This window comes from Helianthus annuus, chromosome 12, assembly GCF_002127325.2.
Source record: "Helianthus annuus cultivar XRQ/B chromosome 12, HanXRQr2.0-SUNRISE, whole genome shotgun sequence".
Lineage (NCBI taxonomy): Eukaryota > Viridiplantae > Streptophyta > Magnoliopsida > Asterales > Asteraceae > Helianthus > Helianthus annuus.
The window spans coordinates 1,643,693-1,660,842 of NC_035444.2; the positions used below are offsets into that span (position 1 = coordinate 1,643,693).

Consider the following 17,150-nt stretch of genomic DNA (forward strand, 5'->3'; position numbering starts at 1 on the left):
CAAACAGTAATTTATGTACATGAAGAACACCAGCTTGAGACAATTGTTGAGGCAAAAGAAATCTGCAAGACACTGGGAAATAAAGTTGCTAGCAGTAAAAGTTAGCTTCTAATGTTTGGTAATCTGGTTATCTAGGGGTCAAATTATACTTACAAAAACAATACTGGTCATTTTAAGGGAAATTGGATTTTAATAATCTCACCTAGAGGTGGTTGGCCAATATTATACCCACTTTTGAATATTGTCTCTAGCAGCCCCACCTTTTAAATATTTTTTGATCACTGCACCTTCATTTTTTCCGAATTTCAAACTAATGTTTTAGGGCTTTTGATCAGAACGAGGATACGAGTCGATTGATGTAAAACTTACCCCGAAACAGCGCTCCAAACGACGAAAATGATGCTACAATTCAGGCGTTTAAACTTCCAATTAACAAAAATCAAGCTGTTTAGAGCACGGTTTCGATGTAAGTTTGACATCAACTGACTCGTATTCTCATTCTGATCAAAACCCCCAACATAAGAAATTCAGAAAAAAAAAAAAAAAAAAAAAAAAAAAAAAAAAAAAAAAAAACTTAACTTTGTTAAGTACTTAACAAGGTGCAGTGAGAAAAAAAAATATTTAAAAGGTGAAACTGTCGGTGACAATATTCAAAAGCGGGTCTAATATTGGCCAACTACCACTAGGTGGGATTATGAAAATCCAATTTTCCTTATGTTAAATGTAAATCCTTAAAATTTAGGAATTTTCTAAACACTGAAAATCATTGATCATCTCATTATCACAGCTTCAAACCGCAAAAGCATATCCAAACACTATCATCGGCAACCAGTTTGGTTACAGCTAACATCTCATACCATATAATCACGATACCAAACAACCTCTAAGTACATATTCACAGATATCTTAACACAAGATTACAGAGATACTAACACATATACAATCAAGAAAAACTCCAAGATCTGAATTTGCATATTCCACGTCGACCTTCTTTAAGAGATTCACGTATGGATTGCACAAAGGAAAGCACAGCAGGAACAAGTGACAAGTCTTTATGACATTCCTGCATTATTTTTTATATGAATTTACTAATGTACCAAAGAACTGGTTATGTTATTTAAACGAACATCATAGATATTAGAGAAATGCTGCAAAATAAATAAATAAATAAGTTTATTATATTACCACATCAGCAAGACGGTCTTCAATACCCCCAAGGCTTGCATTAGTAGGCATGAATATCTTCCTGTAAGCAGCTCTCAGGCTCCTAATCTATATTTCACCAGCAAAATGAGTTTCCATTACAATAGGCTATGCAGTTAACAACTTAACATCGGTGATATATCTGTTAATTCCCCTTGTAAAATATTGGTCAGAATATCGGTAACGATATTATCGGAGATATTGACCGATATATCACTGATTTTCCCGATATTAGTACCTTTCTTCTTAGTTCTACCATTCGTCTTTCTTCTTATTGCTGCTATTAGTGTTTTAAGTCTTAATTGTTAATTGTTAGTGTTTTAAGTCTTAATTAGTTCCTACTTGCTACAATTGTTAGTGTTTTGCAAGTTACAAAAGGTTAATTTGTTAATGGTAGGAGAGTATACTGAATCATTAGTGTTAAATTGCTATATATATAAATTCTGCATTATATTAGATTACCGATATCCCACTGCGATAACTGATATCTCAAATATTGGTCCTTGACCGATATGCGATTTTTGGCAAATTGGAAATAAATAATCCCACCTAACTCAATTTGGCCGATAATAATCCCAAGTCAGTTATTGGCCGATAATAATCCGAACTGGTCAATTTTTTTAAAAAAATAGTCCGCCGTTAAAATAGCTTAACGGAGTTCAGTTTTTTTTTTTCAAATTACAAACCGATGTTTAGGGCTTTTGATCAGAACGAGGATACGAGTCGATTGATGTAAAACTTACCTCGAAATACTGCCCCAACCCACGAAAACGGTGCTTCAATTCGGGTGTTTAAACTTCCAATTAACAAAAATCAAGCCATTTCGAGCACAATTTCGAGGTAAGTTTTACATCAATCGACTTGTATCCTCGTTCTGATCAAAAGCCCTAAAACATCGGTTTGTAATTCGGAAAAAACTTAACTCCGTTAAGCTATTTTAACGGCGAACTATTTTACAAAAAAAAAATTGACAAGTTCGGATTATTATCGGCCAATAACTGACTTGGGATTATTATCGGACAAATTTAGTTAGATGGGATTATTTATTTCCAATTCGACGCGATTTTTTTACCACATTAAGTGCATAGGCAATAGGTGTAGCTCAAATCGAATAGATGAACAGTTAAAAAGGCTGATGCGTTTTATGTTTTATCTCTAACAGGTTAGATTGGAAAAGTCAAAAGGTTTATCCAAAAAGGAAACGGGTCAAATGGGTCGAACAGGTCAAAAAGCTTGAAGCATCCCAAATTGTATTATTATAGTATACAACTTACAAACTGTTTTATAAATCAGATTATTAGTGAGATAATATAACTTTTTTTCATCATATTTGACACACAGATTACTTGAAAAAAACTTACCTCACTAACCGAGAACCCACTTCTTCGAAGACCTTCTAGATTCAAACCGCGTAGCTCTGCTCTATCTCCAGCCACCATTGTGTACTTCGGGACATCTTGTGAAACCTTATGTACACGAATAAATAAATCAGAGTTCTAAACCTCTATTAAGCAAAATACAAGCAGATGATTCGCGTAAAAAATTAATTCAACAATATGACCTGAAACCAAACAGACCGAAACCCAAAACCAAATAAAAGAGGGATGTTTTGCAAACCCATAGGTACGGTTTACAATTTCTTTTTGAGTAAAATGCAATTTTCGTCCCTAAGGTTTGGCCAGTTTTGCGACTTTCGTCCAAAGGTTTGTTTTTCTGCATCTGGATCCAAAAGGTTTGAAATCTTGTCATTTCCATCTGGCTCGTTAACTCCATCCATTTTTCACCATTAAGTCAAGGATATTTCAATCTTTTTTGTTAATTTAAAGGGCAATTCGGTCAAACGGATTCGGTCAGGGGCATTTTAAATGCTTGTACAGTTGTACATAAAGTGAAAGACCAAATTGCCCTTTATGTTAACAAAAAAGACGGAAATACCCCTAACGTAACGGAGAAAAGTGGATGGAGTTAACGAGCCGGGTGAAAAGGCAAGATTTCGAACCTTTTGGATCCAGATGCGTGAAACCAAACCTTCGGACGAAAGTTGTAAAACTGGCCAAACCTCAGAGACGAAAATGACATTTTACTCGTTTCTTTTTCAAGAAAAACCCGAAAATTTCGTTGTAGTAGTTTTGTACGAGTCTAAGACCCCCTGTAGTGGGGCGTGATAAATGTTTTTTTTTCATCCATAGCGCCCCATAACGCCCCGAACACCACGACGGGCGGCGTTATGGGGGCTTTTTTGGTGGGTGGCGCCATGCATATAGCGGCGCTATGATGTGTTTGGTTTTCAACCTTTGTCCAATCAAGAAAGAGCATAGGGTTTTTATAATTAATTAATAAAATTGAAAATTAATAATTAGGTAATGATGGGTAGGGGCTTTATGACAACGGGCTCTAGTGATATAACGCCCCATAAAGCCCCTGTGTGACGTGGCACGACACGTGTCGCATAACGCCCACAAAGGGGCTTTATGACTACGGATGGTCTAAGAAAGAGAATGTATGTAAATGGCATCAAAATGTTGCTTGTTGGGCTGATCTGATGGTTTGTGGTGTTGCTTATTGGGCTGAAATGGCTTAAGCCCAAAAGCTGAAACCGAACATTTTCAGTGTCACCGAAACCAAACTTTTCCAATTTGGTTTCAGTTTTAGGCAAAATCTGAACCGACCAGACCCATGTAAACCAAATTACTAGGTTAAATAGCAATTTCATATAATATAAAAGATGCATCGTTGAGAAAGAATCTTACCACTGAACCCCCACCAATGAAACAGAAAGAACCAATATTGCAGAACTGATGAACAACAATGGCCCCAGCAGTGTGCGCATGGTCCTACAAAAAGACATGTAAACCAAACTTCAATTTGACCACATGGTACCCAAAATGATCACATGCAACTACCGTCAACTAGAGGTGACAGACGAGCAGGTAGGGTGAGTTGGCTAACCAACTAACCGGTCAAAAATGGGTCAAGTTAACACAGAAATCATTTGACTCTTGTTCCATGAAATCTGTAGATAATTGATGTAATAACTATGCAGTTAATGTGGCAAAAAATCGGACATCGGTCAAGGACCGATATTTGAGATATCGGTAATCGCGGTGGGATATCGGTAATTTTAATATCATGCTGAATTTATATATATAGCAATTTAACACTAACAATTCAGTATACTCTCCTACCATTAACAAATTAACCTTTTGCAACTTGCAAAACACTAATAATTGTAACAAGTAGGAGCTTATTAAGATTTTAAACACCAACATTTAACATTAACAATTAACAATTAAGACTTAGAACACTAATAGCAGCAATAAGAGGAAAGACAAATGGTAGAACTAAGAAGAAAGGTACTGATATCAGGAATATCGGTGATATATCGGTCAAATATCGATCAAATATCGGTCAACATCGCCGATAATATCCGTACCGATATTCTGACAATATTTGACACCGATATTTTACATGGGGACTGATAACCGATATTAACAGCACAACTAGAGGTAACAAACGGTCAGATAGGGTGAGTTGGATAACCGGTCAAAATGGGTCAAGTTTACACAGAAATCTTTTGACTCTTTTTCCATTAAATTTGTAGATAAGTGATGTAGTAATCAAAGGTTTTTGAATTAGAAGATATAAAATGTTTTAAGCATTTTAATTTAAAGTACATTTTGGATTCCTTTCTAGTTTTGACCCGTTTGACCAGTTCCTTTCTTAACTACCGGTTTGACCCACTAACTTGGGAAGAGCGAGTTAGAAAGGATTTATTAGACTTACACCTCTCTGAGGACATGGTCGAGGATAGGAGTTTGTGGAGACGTAGGATTAAGGTTAAAGATTTGTAGGGGGCTTTCTTGGTTTAGGAGCTTTAGATTTTGTAGTCGTTTTTTTTTCCGGGTGTGATTCTAAACCAAGTATGTTTTTCTGCTTTTTATGCGTAGATGCGTGCATATGTATACTGTTATGACGCTTACACCTTGATTTGTATTTGTAGCCGGGGGTCTCACAGGAAGCAGCCTCTCTATCCCTTAAGATAGAGGTAAGGTGTGCCTACATCTCACCCTCCCCAGACCCTACTAATAGCTTTATAGCTATAGGTGGGAAAAACTGGGTAAGGTTGTTGCTGCTGTTGTTGTTTGACCCACTAGATATAAAATATAACCCAAAGTCAAATTTACGACATCTACATACAAGAGTGGAGCAAAAGGATCAAAGGACTAACCTCCACCAATACATGGCCTGCTAAAAGGGTGTTGTTTGCAAAAATATTGTTGCTACCCACTTTGCAATCATGGGCTATATGACAAGATCCCATAATAAGATTGTTATCACCAATAACCTAAATTATACAAGTCTTCAAATCAAGAACAAGAAAAAAAGAAAAAAAGAAAAAAATTTATAGCGGTAAAAGGAGCTTAACTCAAGTTTATGAATAAATTGGGAAAAAGTATTCACGTACTGTTCTGTCACAAGGTTTTGAAGATCGATGGATAGAAACATGTTCTCTAATCTCGTTGTTATCACCAACTTGAAGAAAGCATTCGTTACCTGACTGTGAACAATAGTGAGCAATCAATACATTGTGACTCTAGTTGACGATGAATTAAATTTAATTTTAACAAATAAGCTTCGTATATCATATTACTCAAAAAAATTATCTAAATATATTTTACCTATTTGGGATAGTGTATGTGGATATCATCTAAGTATTCAACTTTTTTCATTACATAATACGCCACCAAAGTCATAGGTGTTAGTAGCGAATAGCGGTAAATAGCGACAAACTACCTATACGCTACGCAGCGACGAGATAGCGAGCGTTATTTGATGTTTAGCGAAAACGTATTAGAATTTTTTTTTTTAAATAGCATTTTTATTCACGAATTTAAGGCTTTTTGATGCAATTAGTCAAGATTACAGCTGTTTGGTCGATTAAAATGCTTAAAAAATCGGTTTTTAATATTTTATTAAAAAAATCTGATTCTCGCTATTTCACACTATTGAGCACTAAACATCAGATAGCGATGCTACGCTATTCGCCATATTTAAAAATTCGGTTTTTAATATTTTATTAAAAAAATCTGATTCTCGCTATTTCACACTATTGAGCACTAAATATCAGATAGCGATGCTACGCTATTCGCCATATCATCGCTATTAACAACTATGACCTAAGTATTTCTCATGTTTCATTTATACGAAATTTGATAAAAGATAACAAGGAATGACGAAAATGCCTTGTAAATTTTTAAGGAAAAAAACACCGGTTTTAACATATAACATGTCGACACCTCATCAAAGATATTTTTGTGTTTCCACGATTTTTAAAGTCATTTTCATCACCCGACATCATATAGAAGACGCGTAAATGTATCAATGAAGGAGCACCAAGATGATTTACAATCCAACAACCTTATACTTCATGTCCTGGCATTTGATACCAACCACAGCATGGTGACCAATAACGTTGTTGCAACCAATGATTGTTTTCCCGGGAATGTTATCTCCAACAACCGCCCCACTGTTTGACAATAAGATACAAATAAGAATCTAGGGCTAGAAGAATAGTCTTTAGAAATAACAATAACTAAACAAACTGCATTAACCTCATCAAGATGCATTTATCTCCCAATTTTGTGTTTCCAAAAACGTGACTTCCAGGATGTAGTTTGCAATGGTTACCCAACATTACTGAAGATCCCACAGTACAAAAGGGGCCAATAGAAACACCCTGCAAGCTAAAAGAATTGTATCATTATGTGTTTACAAGACAATCTAACCACAAGATGATTTAAGGTCTAAGTAGCACTGGAACGGGTACGGGATCGGGGTACGGGGACAATACGGGAACGAGGAACGGCAAAACTCAAAATTCCAAGATACGGGTACGGCAATAAAAAATATAAAGACATTAAACAAATTTCAAAAATACTACATCTTCCAAAGGTAATTAATTGTCAATAATCAAATCATTTTCAAATTCCCGTTCATCTAGGGAGAGATCGGCAATCGATAGAGAATTAGAGATGATGAGACTTGAGAGTTTAGAGATTAGAGAAGCCTAATATGATAGGTCTATTTATTTAATGGCCGGTTGTGGAATTTGAAAGGGTAAAAACCCTAAAAATAAATGGAAACGGGCTGGATACTTCTACCAGATACGTCCCCGACATTGAAAACGTTTAGGAAACGTCCCCGACGAGTACCCATGGTGTTTCCGTCCCCGACAAGTACCTGAGACGGGTACGGCCACATAAATGGAGTCCCCGTGCTACATAGTTTAAGGTAATCTCAAACATAACTTGGTTTAAAAATGTGTGCATCATGAGCAATGCACTGATGAGATTGCATCAGGTGGTGCGATACGCTGCAATTCCATGATGCCAGGATGATGCGCTCATGATGCGTGCAATTATTTTTTTTTTTTTTTTTTTTTTTTTTGATATTGACCACTGTAGAGTAAAACTGTACAATGTGCTCAATAGGCTTGTACAATGAGCTGATGTAGTTGTCAAGTGAATACCTAGTACCTACGTAGAGTACTTGTGCCTTTTGCATAGACTACTTGTACACATAAGAGCTATATACAAACAAATTGTAGTGTTTAAAGGTTAACAAGTTAAAATATTATCTCTAAATATTTTTTTAAATAACAAACGCCTCACCTTGGTTTTAAATTGCGTGATGCGCTCCGATGCGTTTAGTCCAAAAATCTGATGCGCGATGCGTGATGCGCGATGTGATGCATTCTTTATAAAAAAATATTTAAAAATTATTTATACATAAAAATTATAAAAACATACTTAAGGTAAAACAAATGACGTCATTAAAAGATAAGAGTTGTGCTTTTTGGTTCAAATCAAGCATACTAAGATGTTAATGATGGAGTAAACCGAACACAATTCATAAAATCTGTAAAAAAGCATAAGAAACAATGTTGCATGCATCTGAGCGCATCGCGCGTCGGATTGTAGGATCAAAACGCATCAGAGTGCATCGTGTATTGCGCGATTTAAAACCAAGCTTTTTAACTTGCTGTATCAACTTCTCTAAATTAATCACACACACACACACACACACACACCACAAATGCAAAGTTCCAAAATCCAAATAAATCTTATATAAAGTATGCACTACTTTCTACTCAATACTCCACTTCAAAAACTCATTCCAGGGGCCGTTTGGCAACATCTGAATGGTTAAGCGCTGAACCAGTAAGAGGTCTGAACCATTAAGTGCTGAATCAGTAAGAGGTCTGAACCATTAAGAGCTTATATATAATGCTTAACTGTTCAGAGGCAAATGTCTGACCAAATCAGATTAGAGGTCTTAACCATTCAGACTTTGTATAATTCAGAGGCAAATGTCTGAACCATTCAGACATCTGCTAGTGAAACAAACAGTGTGAACCATTAAGTGCTGAACCAAGGTGTGAATTATTAAGAGCCTCATTAAGAGGTAAACAAACAGCCCAGTCATTAATCTTCCTCACAAACTTAAACCCTAATTACTGAAAGTTCCCCAAAATGTCATTAACAAGTAGGTAACAGTAACACATAGAATAACATTTCATCATAAACATCTAATAAACGTACCTGACCTATAATAGCATCAGGATGAACGACAGACGTAGGGTGTATGAAGCTAGGGTTTGTTCCGTCATCATTATCGTCTTTACAAGCATCTGTTTATAAATTACAAAAAGTTAATTCACATGAATGTATAGATAATAAAGGAATATGTGTATAGAAGGTGATTTACGGCTGAGAGTGGAGAGCCGGTGACCGTAAAGTGGCCGGAGAAGATGAACAGCGAGTTGCCGCCGGAGTCTGAGGGGTGAAACTGCCATTTTTTGAAAGTGAGTTGCGTTTGCCCCAGTATGTTTTAGTATGATATGTTTAACCCTTCCTAAAATAATCATACGGCCACTAAACAAGCCTAGATACTCGAGAGCTACTCGTGATCAGTTTTGTTAAAAACTCGAATGAGCCGAGCCACAAGCTCGAGCATGAAATAGAGCTCGTTTATTTATCTAGCCCCGAGCTCGAGCCTGAAATACAAAGCTCTTTAAGGCTCACGAGGCTAAACGAGCCCAAACATAACTAGTTTAATACCCGTCCGGTGGACGGGTTACGTTAACATCGTAACAAACAAAGGTAACCTATATTAAGTGTACACAAATTTAAACAACTTTACAAACAAAAGAATCATTCTTTAATTTATAACAGGAAAACGAACGTCAACAGCTTACAACCACAAAACGATCGAAAATAAAACTGATAGAGTACTAAAACATGAAATGGTGTCATTTTAATGCAAAAGTAAACGGTAGGCAAAACATACGTATAATTTTTTTTAGAGAAAACATGCGGTCGCAGACCTTCCAACCAATCAAAATTACCAAAACTTGATTATTTTCGTAACTGCGAATGGCTTCATCAGTAAACTTGAGTGCAGTTTGACGATGTCAGGCTCCTATATTATTAGTTTACATGACCACATTTAGTGTTATTACATGCTGCTATTCTGATTGCTAGAAATATGTTTGTGGTTTGAAATAAAAAAGGTCATTTTATTGAAAAAAAAAATAGAATGCCATTTCAAGTGGAACAAAGCTTACAAGTTACAAGTACAGCAAAAAGGGCATAGTTGTTCACTGTTCACCCTACAGATCTACAGTATACATTTACATGACAATATTTAGAGAAAAGATATGAATAGAGAGCTGGATACATTGGCTCAATTCGCCTGTGGTTTTTAATTGCTAAATGTGGGTTCCGGGTGGGTAATAGGTTAGACCAGAGCTCCATATCATTACTGCCGCAACAAAAAAACAATATATGAGCTAAGAGATCTTGACATCTACACTCTGTATGTCCTACACAACTATTACCCAATGTAAACCCTGCAAATAGACAATTACCACTCTTAAAAATGTTAATCAAGTTCATGTCAGTCAAAAGCCACCACATCTTAGTCTCTCTGCTACATTCACTCTAATCGCTCTCCCACCCAGAAAATGCAACCAACAAATACACACCGTGTTAAAACATAGTATTACAATGCGAGTTTCGAGGGCGAAATGGAATATTCCAAAAAGGTAAAAAGTAATGCAACACCTGTCGATCAAGATTCTCAATAGTATCATTCATTTCAATATCAGGACGCCATTGACACAAACCCAAAACCACGAGATCCCCACTCTCCCTATCGGAAACAATGCATGAATTGACCACCTTCTCGTGTTGTGTTCTCTGAAAATCTGCTCATGACGCTCACCATCTGTGTACACTGTAGGTTCCCGACATACACTGTGTATGAAGGCCCGGAAGTTTGGGGTGCACCGGGTCTTGATCCTTTTGTAGCAGCCTTTATTCACAGTTCAGATCCTGCCTCCTAATTCCTGATTCAAACAAAATGAAACAGTTCCATCTTTAAAAGTTCTCAATCCCTTGCTCATTTATGCTTAATTTGGTCAATGTTGTTATAATCCCTTGCTCATTTATGCTTAATTTGGTCAATGTTGTTATAATCCCTTGCTCATTTATGCTTAATTTGGTCAATGTTGTTATAAACTGGACCCTTTTTTATGAGTGGTGTGTGAGCTGGTTTAGTGGCTGGACGAACTTTGATTTTCAGTAACTTTCTTCTTTGTTTCATATGGTGTAGATAAATTAATACTCTTATTTCAACAAAAACCTCTTCACGTTTTCTTTTCTTTCTAAAAAATATGCTTCTATTATTATTTTAAATATAAAAAAAATATAACAATATACTATTCAAATTTTAAGGTAATATATATAAATATTTTAAAAATTATTTGTGACATCATCCTCTCAGCTTGACCGATTGTCCCTCCAGTTATCTAAGAGTGTGACGGTTTAAAGTCCGACCGGTTTTCAAAATATTGGTTTCGGTTGCAAGATTTGACTAAGTTATTACTATACAAGCCAAAAGCAATGAAGAAACTTACATAACCATGGAACATATCAATAGCCTTCTATGCTTCTTCTACAGTACTCATTGTTACAAACCCAAAGCCTCGACTTTGATCAATCTCCCTGTTATAAATAACCTAAACCACCAACATAAACCTTAATTTAAATCAAAATCCGTAATCCAAAAACCAAGACTTTCCAAAAGTGTAATAACGATTTCCTTAGAAACCTCAACAACGCCAACTTGTTAAAAAATGATGATGTATAGAGGTATTTGCTTTAACAACCTAAGTTTCTTATCATCTTGATCAAATGGACTTGCCAAAAGAACTTGATCAAATGATTTTCAGAAAAAACATCAACAATTTTAAGTTTCAACTTTAAAATATGTATTTACAAAGTAATAGTTAGCCCTATATTCTACAATTCTAGGTCCTTCAATGAATTGTGTAACACCCCAAAATGGGTTTAATAATTTAAACTATGTTAATATAAATGAATCGGGTAAAATACCGTTTGGGGTAAAAGCGAAACCGTAAATAAAAGTTGACTAGGAATATTTAACCGAGTGGTGACATGTATATGAGTAACAAGATAATGAGTGTAAGTCTCATTATTAATTGAAACGAAATTGAAGGGACCAAAACCGTTAAAAGTGAAACATGATTTAATAAATGAAGGAAAACACACACACACACACTTGGTGTGCGTGGGGCGATCAGGAAGAAGAAGAACAAGGGTTCAAACCCTTGTTCTTGATAAATCCTCAAATTGAAGGGTGGAATGAAGTCCAAATTCACAACCGAACATGAATTAACGATCACCTTCACAAGGGGATCATAAGGTATGTCTTAAAATTCAGATTTGATGATCTTGTTTGAAGTGGGTTATGATCAATCCATGAATTTGTATGAAATTAAGCATGTAGAGGTGTTAGAAACACCAAATAGAACTTGTGTTATGAATAATCAGGTAATTGGGTGATTTAGAATAAAAACCCATTGCATGAGTGTGAAGATGATGATTATGATGAATTTGAAGATGTTATAGTGTGATCTTGTAATGTATAGGGTGTTGTATCATAGGCTAAGATAAATAAACTTGATGTGGAATTTATGATTGTGAGATTTTGCTTGAATGTAATGGTTCATAAAATGAAATAAGGAAGAACATGCTTAAAGCACTTGTACATTATGCTTAGGAAGTAGTACGCACACCAAGTGTTTGATGAAATGTCTAAAAGACAATAACAAGTGAAATTGTATGCAAGTAATGGGTAAATAGATATAGTTCATGTGAAGATTATCTAGGGATGATGTCGAGTATACCTTATGCTTATTTAAATGAATTAATGATGTGGAGTATGCTTCAAGTGGGTCATATGTTAGATGTGAATTTGATATGGTTGTTCATATGTATGAGCATAAATGCTAATAAGAATGTGAATGTAATGACATGAGTGTATAAGAATCATGTCAAGATGGATGGGAGCTTTGAAGGCTAACGGTAATCAAGTAAGCGAACGAGAATACGGACGCGCAAGGTAAGTGAACTCCGAACTTACCCTTTAGTTTGGTAATGTATTTATGATATTTGATAATTGTTGAATGCAATGTAAGAAGATATGGATTGATGCAAGTAGTAAGTTAAGTTTTAATGGAATGGGTTGGAAGTGGTTAAGAAAGAGATTCGATTTGGTTTGGGTAAGAAAGAGAACTTACATAATGAAATTGTGCTTGAATGAATAAGATGAGTTATGTATATTTGAGGACATGATCATATAAATGGAAGCTAATGTACTAATCATTTTTCTATTGAGAATTAATGTGAAGTATAGGCATGGTAACAAAGGACGTGAAGGTTGACTCCACAATCCGATGCGAGTAATCGAGTGGATGGATGAAGGGGCTAGTATAAGAAAAAGGATGAAATGTTGACGCGCTACTATGCTTGTGCTAAGATTTTTGTATTATGTCACCGGTTGCTAATAATGTGTTTGAATGTGGTGACTGCAGGCTATACATGTTTGGATGTTTCATCTAGAAGCATACGCGGTTGAAGACCGAGTCAAGACACGGATTGTATGTGGGTGTATACGTAGTCACTTAATTGAGACATGTATGTTAGTTTTTGGAATAAATTATAAAAGAGATTAATGTATTTAAATGAAAGAAAGAATATCATGAAGGAAATTTCTAGATATGTAGTTTCCGCTGCGAATCTTAGGTTAAAACGTTTTAGGGCGTTACAAGTTGGCACCCCGTCTTTTTATCAAAACACTTGATGTTTAGAAGTGATACTTCAGCGGGCTTGTTAAGGCCTTGTCCGACCGGTGGTTTTTTCGTCTCATCGATATAAAGAATCACTTTGCGAGTTTGCGGTTATTAAACTGGATAAGAGACTCAAGGTCCAGTCGTCTCACATCGTTTTCCTCAATTCATTGTGAAAATACACTCATTCACTTGCACAGGTTATAACTCTCAAATTAGCAAAAAAAAAAAAAAAAGAAAAAAAAAAGAAAAGAACGGAAAAGTGGGATTAGTGAACACTGAACACTCCCCCCCCCCCCCCTCTTTCAACAGAATGCATGCTTTGTGGAAAGTGGAAACCACATCCATGGCCTCCCCCTTCAACTAACCTGAGTGAACCCAAGAGTAGAATTTTAGTACACAACTTGAACATACAACATAAAGAGGGTCAACACGAGTGGACCAAACCTGGTAAGAGCATTTGGCGTGTGTCAAGTCTCGTTTTTCCATGGTCAAAACAATATAGAACCTACCACCGGACGTCGTACACAGGTCTCCCAACTCTAACAATGTCCCCCACTATTATCACGAAAAAAAAGCTTGTTAATGGAACATTGTAGAATCAACATATTAAAAAAGACAAGAAACTAACAGATAATCCCATGTTCCGCTACCTACTGTTTCTAAAATCCATAATAAAAAATAGAAAGAATCGCACCATTTTCTTATGCAGTCAATTGCAACTGTTGTATTCAAATCAAATCGCATCCAGTACATAGTTCCTTATCGTTGGTTGGGAGGCGAGAGAAGTGCCACTGCTGCAGAACATCATCAACCACAATTTGAAACCCTAATTTGCAGGTTGAATAGGTGGTGGCCGAAGTGAGCAGACAAGAGTCGATGATACAACGGTAGAATAGGGTGAACCGCATGGCTGCAAAATCACGGTTGCTGCAATGGTAGAAACTTTAATTTCCGCCACGAGCCTTCCGGATATTACCTCGCCAAGAGTCGATGATACTCATATTGATGAGAAATTAGGGGATAGGAGGCGAAGGTGTAGTGGTAGGTTCGTTGGGGTTGCTGGTTGAAGGTGAGATGTGACCGAAGAAAGAAATACCTAGGATATATGTTGATGATGATTTGGAAAATAGTGGGAACAGGTTTGGTGAAGATGTTCGATGACAGGGAGTTTTATGGGGGAGAGACACTGGAATCGATGGATAGTGGCATAACTGCATATAAGCATAAAATTAGGAGGTGAAAACTGGCATTAAAAAATAAGAGTAAATTACAAGTTTTGTCCTTTATGTTTACATCAAATTTCAGGCGCTGTCCTTTTGGCCAAAAGTTTACAGGCGGTGTCCTTTACCTTTCAAAATCTTGCACGTTTTGTCCTTTAGGCCAAACCCAGTTATATATTTTGGTTAAATCTAGTCATGTGCATGGCACATGAGGGTACTATTGTAATTTCACCTCTTAAGGGGCTATTGTATAAGATAAATTATATCAAGGGGCTATTATTATAAAAATAAAACAAAATAATTTAAAATATTATTTTTGTAACCATATATATATATATTTATTTCTGGAATTAGCAACCACCTATCCCCACCATCCTCCACCACCCTTCACCACCCTTCGCCGCCACCACTACCACCGTTTGTCCCAAACAGGGTATGAATGCAAAAACTATCTTGATTTGCTTCACCACAGACCCTTTATCAAAAACTAAATTAAAACCCATTACTCCACATAAGAATTCACCACAAACCCTTCTTTAACCACCTGATTAAAGCACATTTTTCACGTAAATCAGCATAAACTTTCCCCCACCTTCTATGACTTTTGGGTAGCTCTGTAATGTATAACTTTTGAGTAGCTCTGTAATGTATAAAATTCAAAACCAAAACAACAAATGTCCCAAAAAAAAAGAAACAATTAGAACCCCCAAATTAAAATGAATCATCACTAAATCCCAATTTCACAAAAGATTTTTTACCTTTAATCATAGCATCATCGGTCACCATCCACAAGCCACCACCACACCGGCCACCACCACTCCGGCCACCAAAACCTGCAACCGCCCCTAAAACCACCTCCACCACCGCAAACACACCTTCACCATCCACAACCAACCTTCAGCCTTCACAGACTACAACCCACCATCACATCCACCTTCACCATCCAAAACCCACCACCACATCCACCTTCACCATCCAAAACCCACCACCGTACACCTCCCACCACCACCGCCACCCATCATCACTATCGCAGCCACCACCATACACTTCCCACCACCGCCACCCATCATCACCATCACATCCTTTAGACAGAGCTTGCCATCATCACCATCGCATCCTTTAGACAGAGCTTGTGTTAGAGATAGAGAGAAGAAAGAGGGAGGGAGAGAGAGTTGAAAGAGAGAGTGTGCAGAGGTCTTTTTAAGGGTGCTACTTTCTACACCCCCCCTAATTACTTTTTTCACCCCCCTCCTCTCACATACTTACAGGTGGGGCCCGTGTGGGACCGACAGTTTTCCTCTCACAAGGGGGGTATAATCAGGAAGGGAGGGGGGTGTGTATAGAATCAGCCCTTTTTAATATATTTTCTATTTTTACATAATAACCCCTTCATATAATTTATGTTACACAATAGCCCCTTGAAAGGTGAAATTACAATAGTACCTTCATGTGCCATTCACATGACTAGATTTAACCAAAAAATATAACTGGGTTTGGCCTAAATGACAAAACGTGCAAGATTTTGAAAGGTAAAGGACACCGCCTGTAAACTTTTGGCCAAAAGGACAACGCCTGAAATTTGATGTAAACATAAAGGACAAAACTTGTAATTTACTCAAAAAATAAAAACTGTCAATTTTTTTTGGATTTGAATGGCTGAGATTCATTCTTAAAAATAACTAAATAGTTATTGTGGTCGAGATCAACCCAAATTACAGTTTTTTCTGATTAACTGGCAGTTCTCTAGTGGAGATAATGGGCAGGAAAAGGTGGAGGTAACCACCTGCTAAGGAAACCGTAAAAAACCGCCTCGAACCGCCATCATAGCGGTTATTTTTGGGAGTTTAAAGGGCTGAGATTTCATCTCAGCATGATCTAACGGTGGATATCGATTTAGAAAGCGGTTACACTTAATGGGTTCCATATATATATATAAATTTTATTTTATTTTGTATATACTACAATAATAATAACAACATTGCGAGCCGAGCTCGAGCTGAGCTTTAGCTTGTTTAAGAGATATTGAAGCGAGCTCGAGCCGATCTTTTATCTAAGTTGGGGTTGTTCTCAAAATACCCCGAGCCAAGCCGAGCTCGAGCTTTGGGTTTTACTCGTGAGCTGAGCTCAATCTCAAATAAGTAGGGTTGAACCGAGTTGAGCTCGAGTTCACACCTCATAAAAACATAACAAGCCGAGCTCGAGCCTAGTCAGGCTAGGGCTCGGCCCGATTCGTTCATACCCCTACGGCCCAGTGTTTGGATTCTCCTCTTTAATCACCAGTGTTATAAGTAGAACTAATGGATGCCACATCTAGTGGTTGAAACTATTAATGAAGAGTTATTTTTTAATGATGTATAATATAATATTAGATTAAAAATATATAATTTATCATTTGAATTCGACTATAGGTTATAAAACGTTTAACCTAGAGTTGTAACTTTACCACTAACATGTTTACAACATATTAACTATTAGGGTCTGTTTGGTATGAGGTAATGGAATGGACGAAG

General features: G+C 36.6%; 1 protein-coding gene and 1 long non-coding RNA gene across 4 annotated transcripts; one reads left to right on the forward strand and one right to left on the reverse strand.

Moving 5' to 3' along the window:
- Nucleotides 1-745: 745 nt before the first annotated feature.
- LOC110893736 (probable acyl-[acyl-carrier-protein]--UDP-N-acetylglucosamine O-acyltransferase, mitochondrial) lies at nt 746-9,106 on the reverse strand. 3 transcript variants are annotated; one of them, XM_022140850.2, is made up of 10 exons: nt 8,971-9,106; nt 8,805-8,893; nt 6,816-6,940; nt 6,622-6,730; nt 5,669-5,761; nt 5,432-5,548; nt 3,954-4,037; nt 2,565-2,669; nt 1,186-1,272; nt 746-1,063 (listed from the first exon to the last, which is right to left on the reverse strand). In XM_022140850.2, exons 1-10 carry the CDS (start codon nt 9,056-9,058, stop codon nt 944-946), a joined length of 1,017 nt encoding a protein of 338 aa, XP_021996542.1. In that variant the 5' UTR covers nt 9,059-9,106; the 3' UTR covers nt 746-943. The 3 variants fall into 3 exon arrangements, with proteins under 3 accessions (XP_021996542.1, XP_021996543.1, XP_035836604.1); XM_022140851.2 differs by lacking the exon at nt 8,971-9,106 and having other exon boundaries at nt 8,810-8,893; XM_035980711.1 differs by lacking the exons at nt 746-1,063; nt 1,186-1,272 and adding an exon at nt 2,046-2,090.
- Nucleotides 9,107-11,777: 2,671 nt separating this feature from the next.
- On the forward strand, nt 11,778-13,358 carry LOC110896262. Its single transcript, XR_002567791.2, has 3 exons — nt 11,778-11,991; nt 12,616-12,690; nt 13,163-13,358. It is a non-coding gene; the product is annotated as an uncharacterized LOC110896262 (long non-coding RNA).
- Nucleotides 13,359-17,150: the final 3,792 nt, after the last annotated feature.

Bases quoted from the DNA above. Each gene is read 5' to 3' on its own strand.
- LOC110893736 (XM_022140850.2), bottom strand. From the start codon at position 9,058: ATGGCAGTTTCACCCCTCAGACTCCGGCGGCAACTCGCTGTTCATCTT. The intron at 6,941-8,804 runs GTACGTTTATTA...TTTAGCTTGCAG, and splicing joins CTGATGCTATTATAGGTCAG to GGTGTTTCTATTGGCCCCTT. The intron at 6,731-6,815 runs GTTAATGCAGTT...ATTGTCAAACAG, and splicing joins GATAAATGCATCTTGATGAG to TGGGGCGGTTGTTGGAGATA.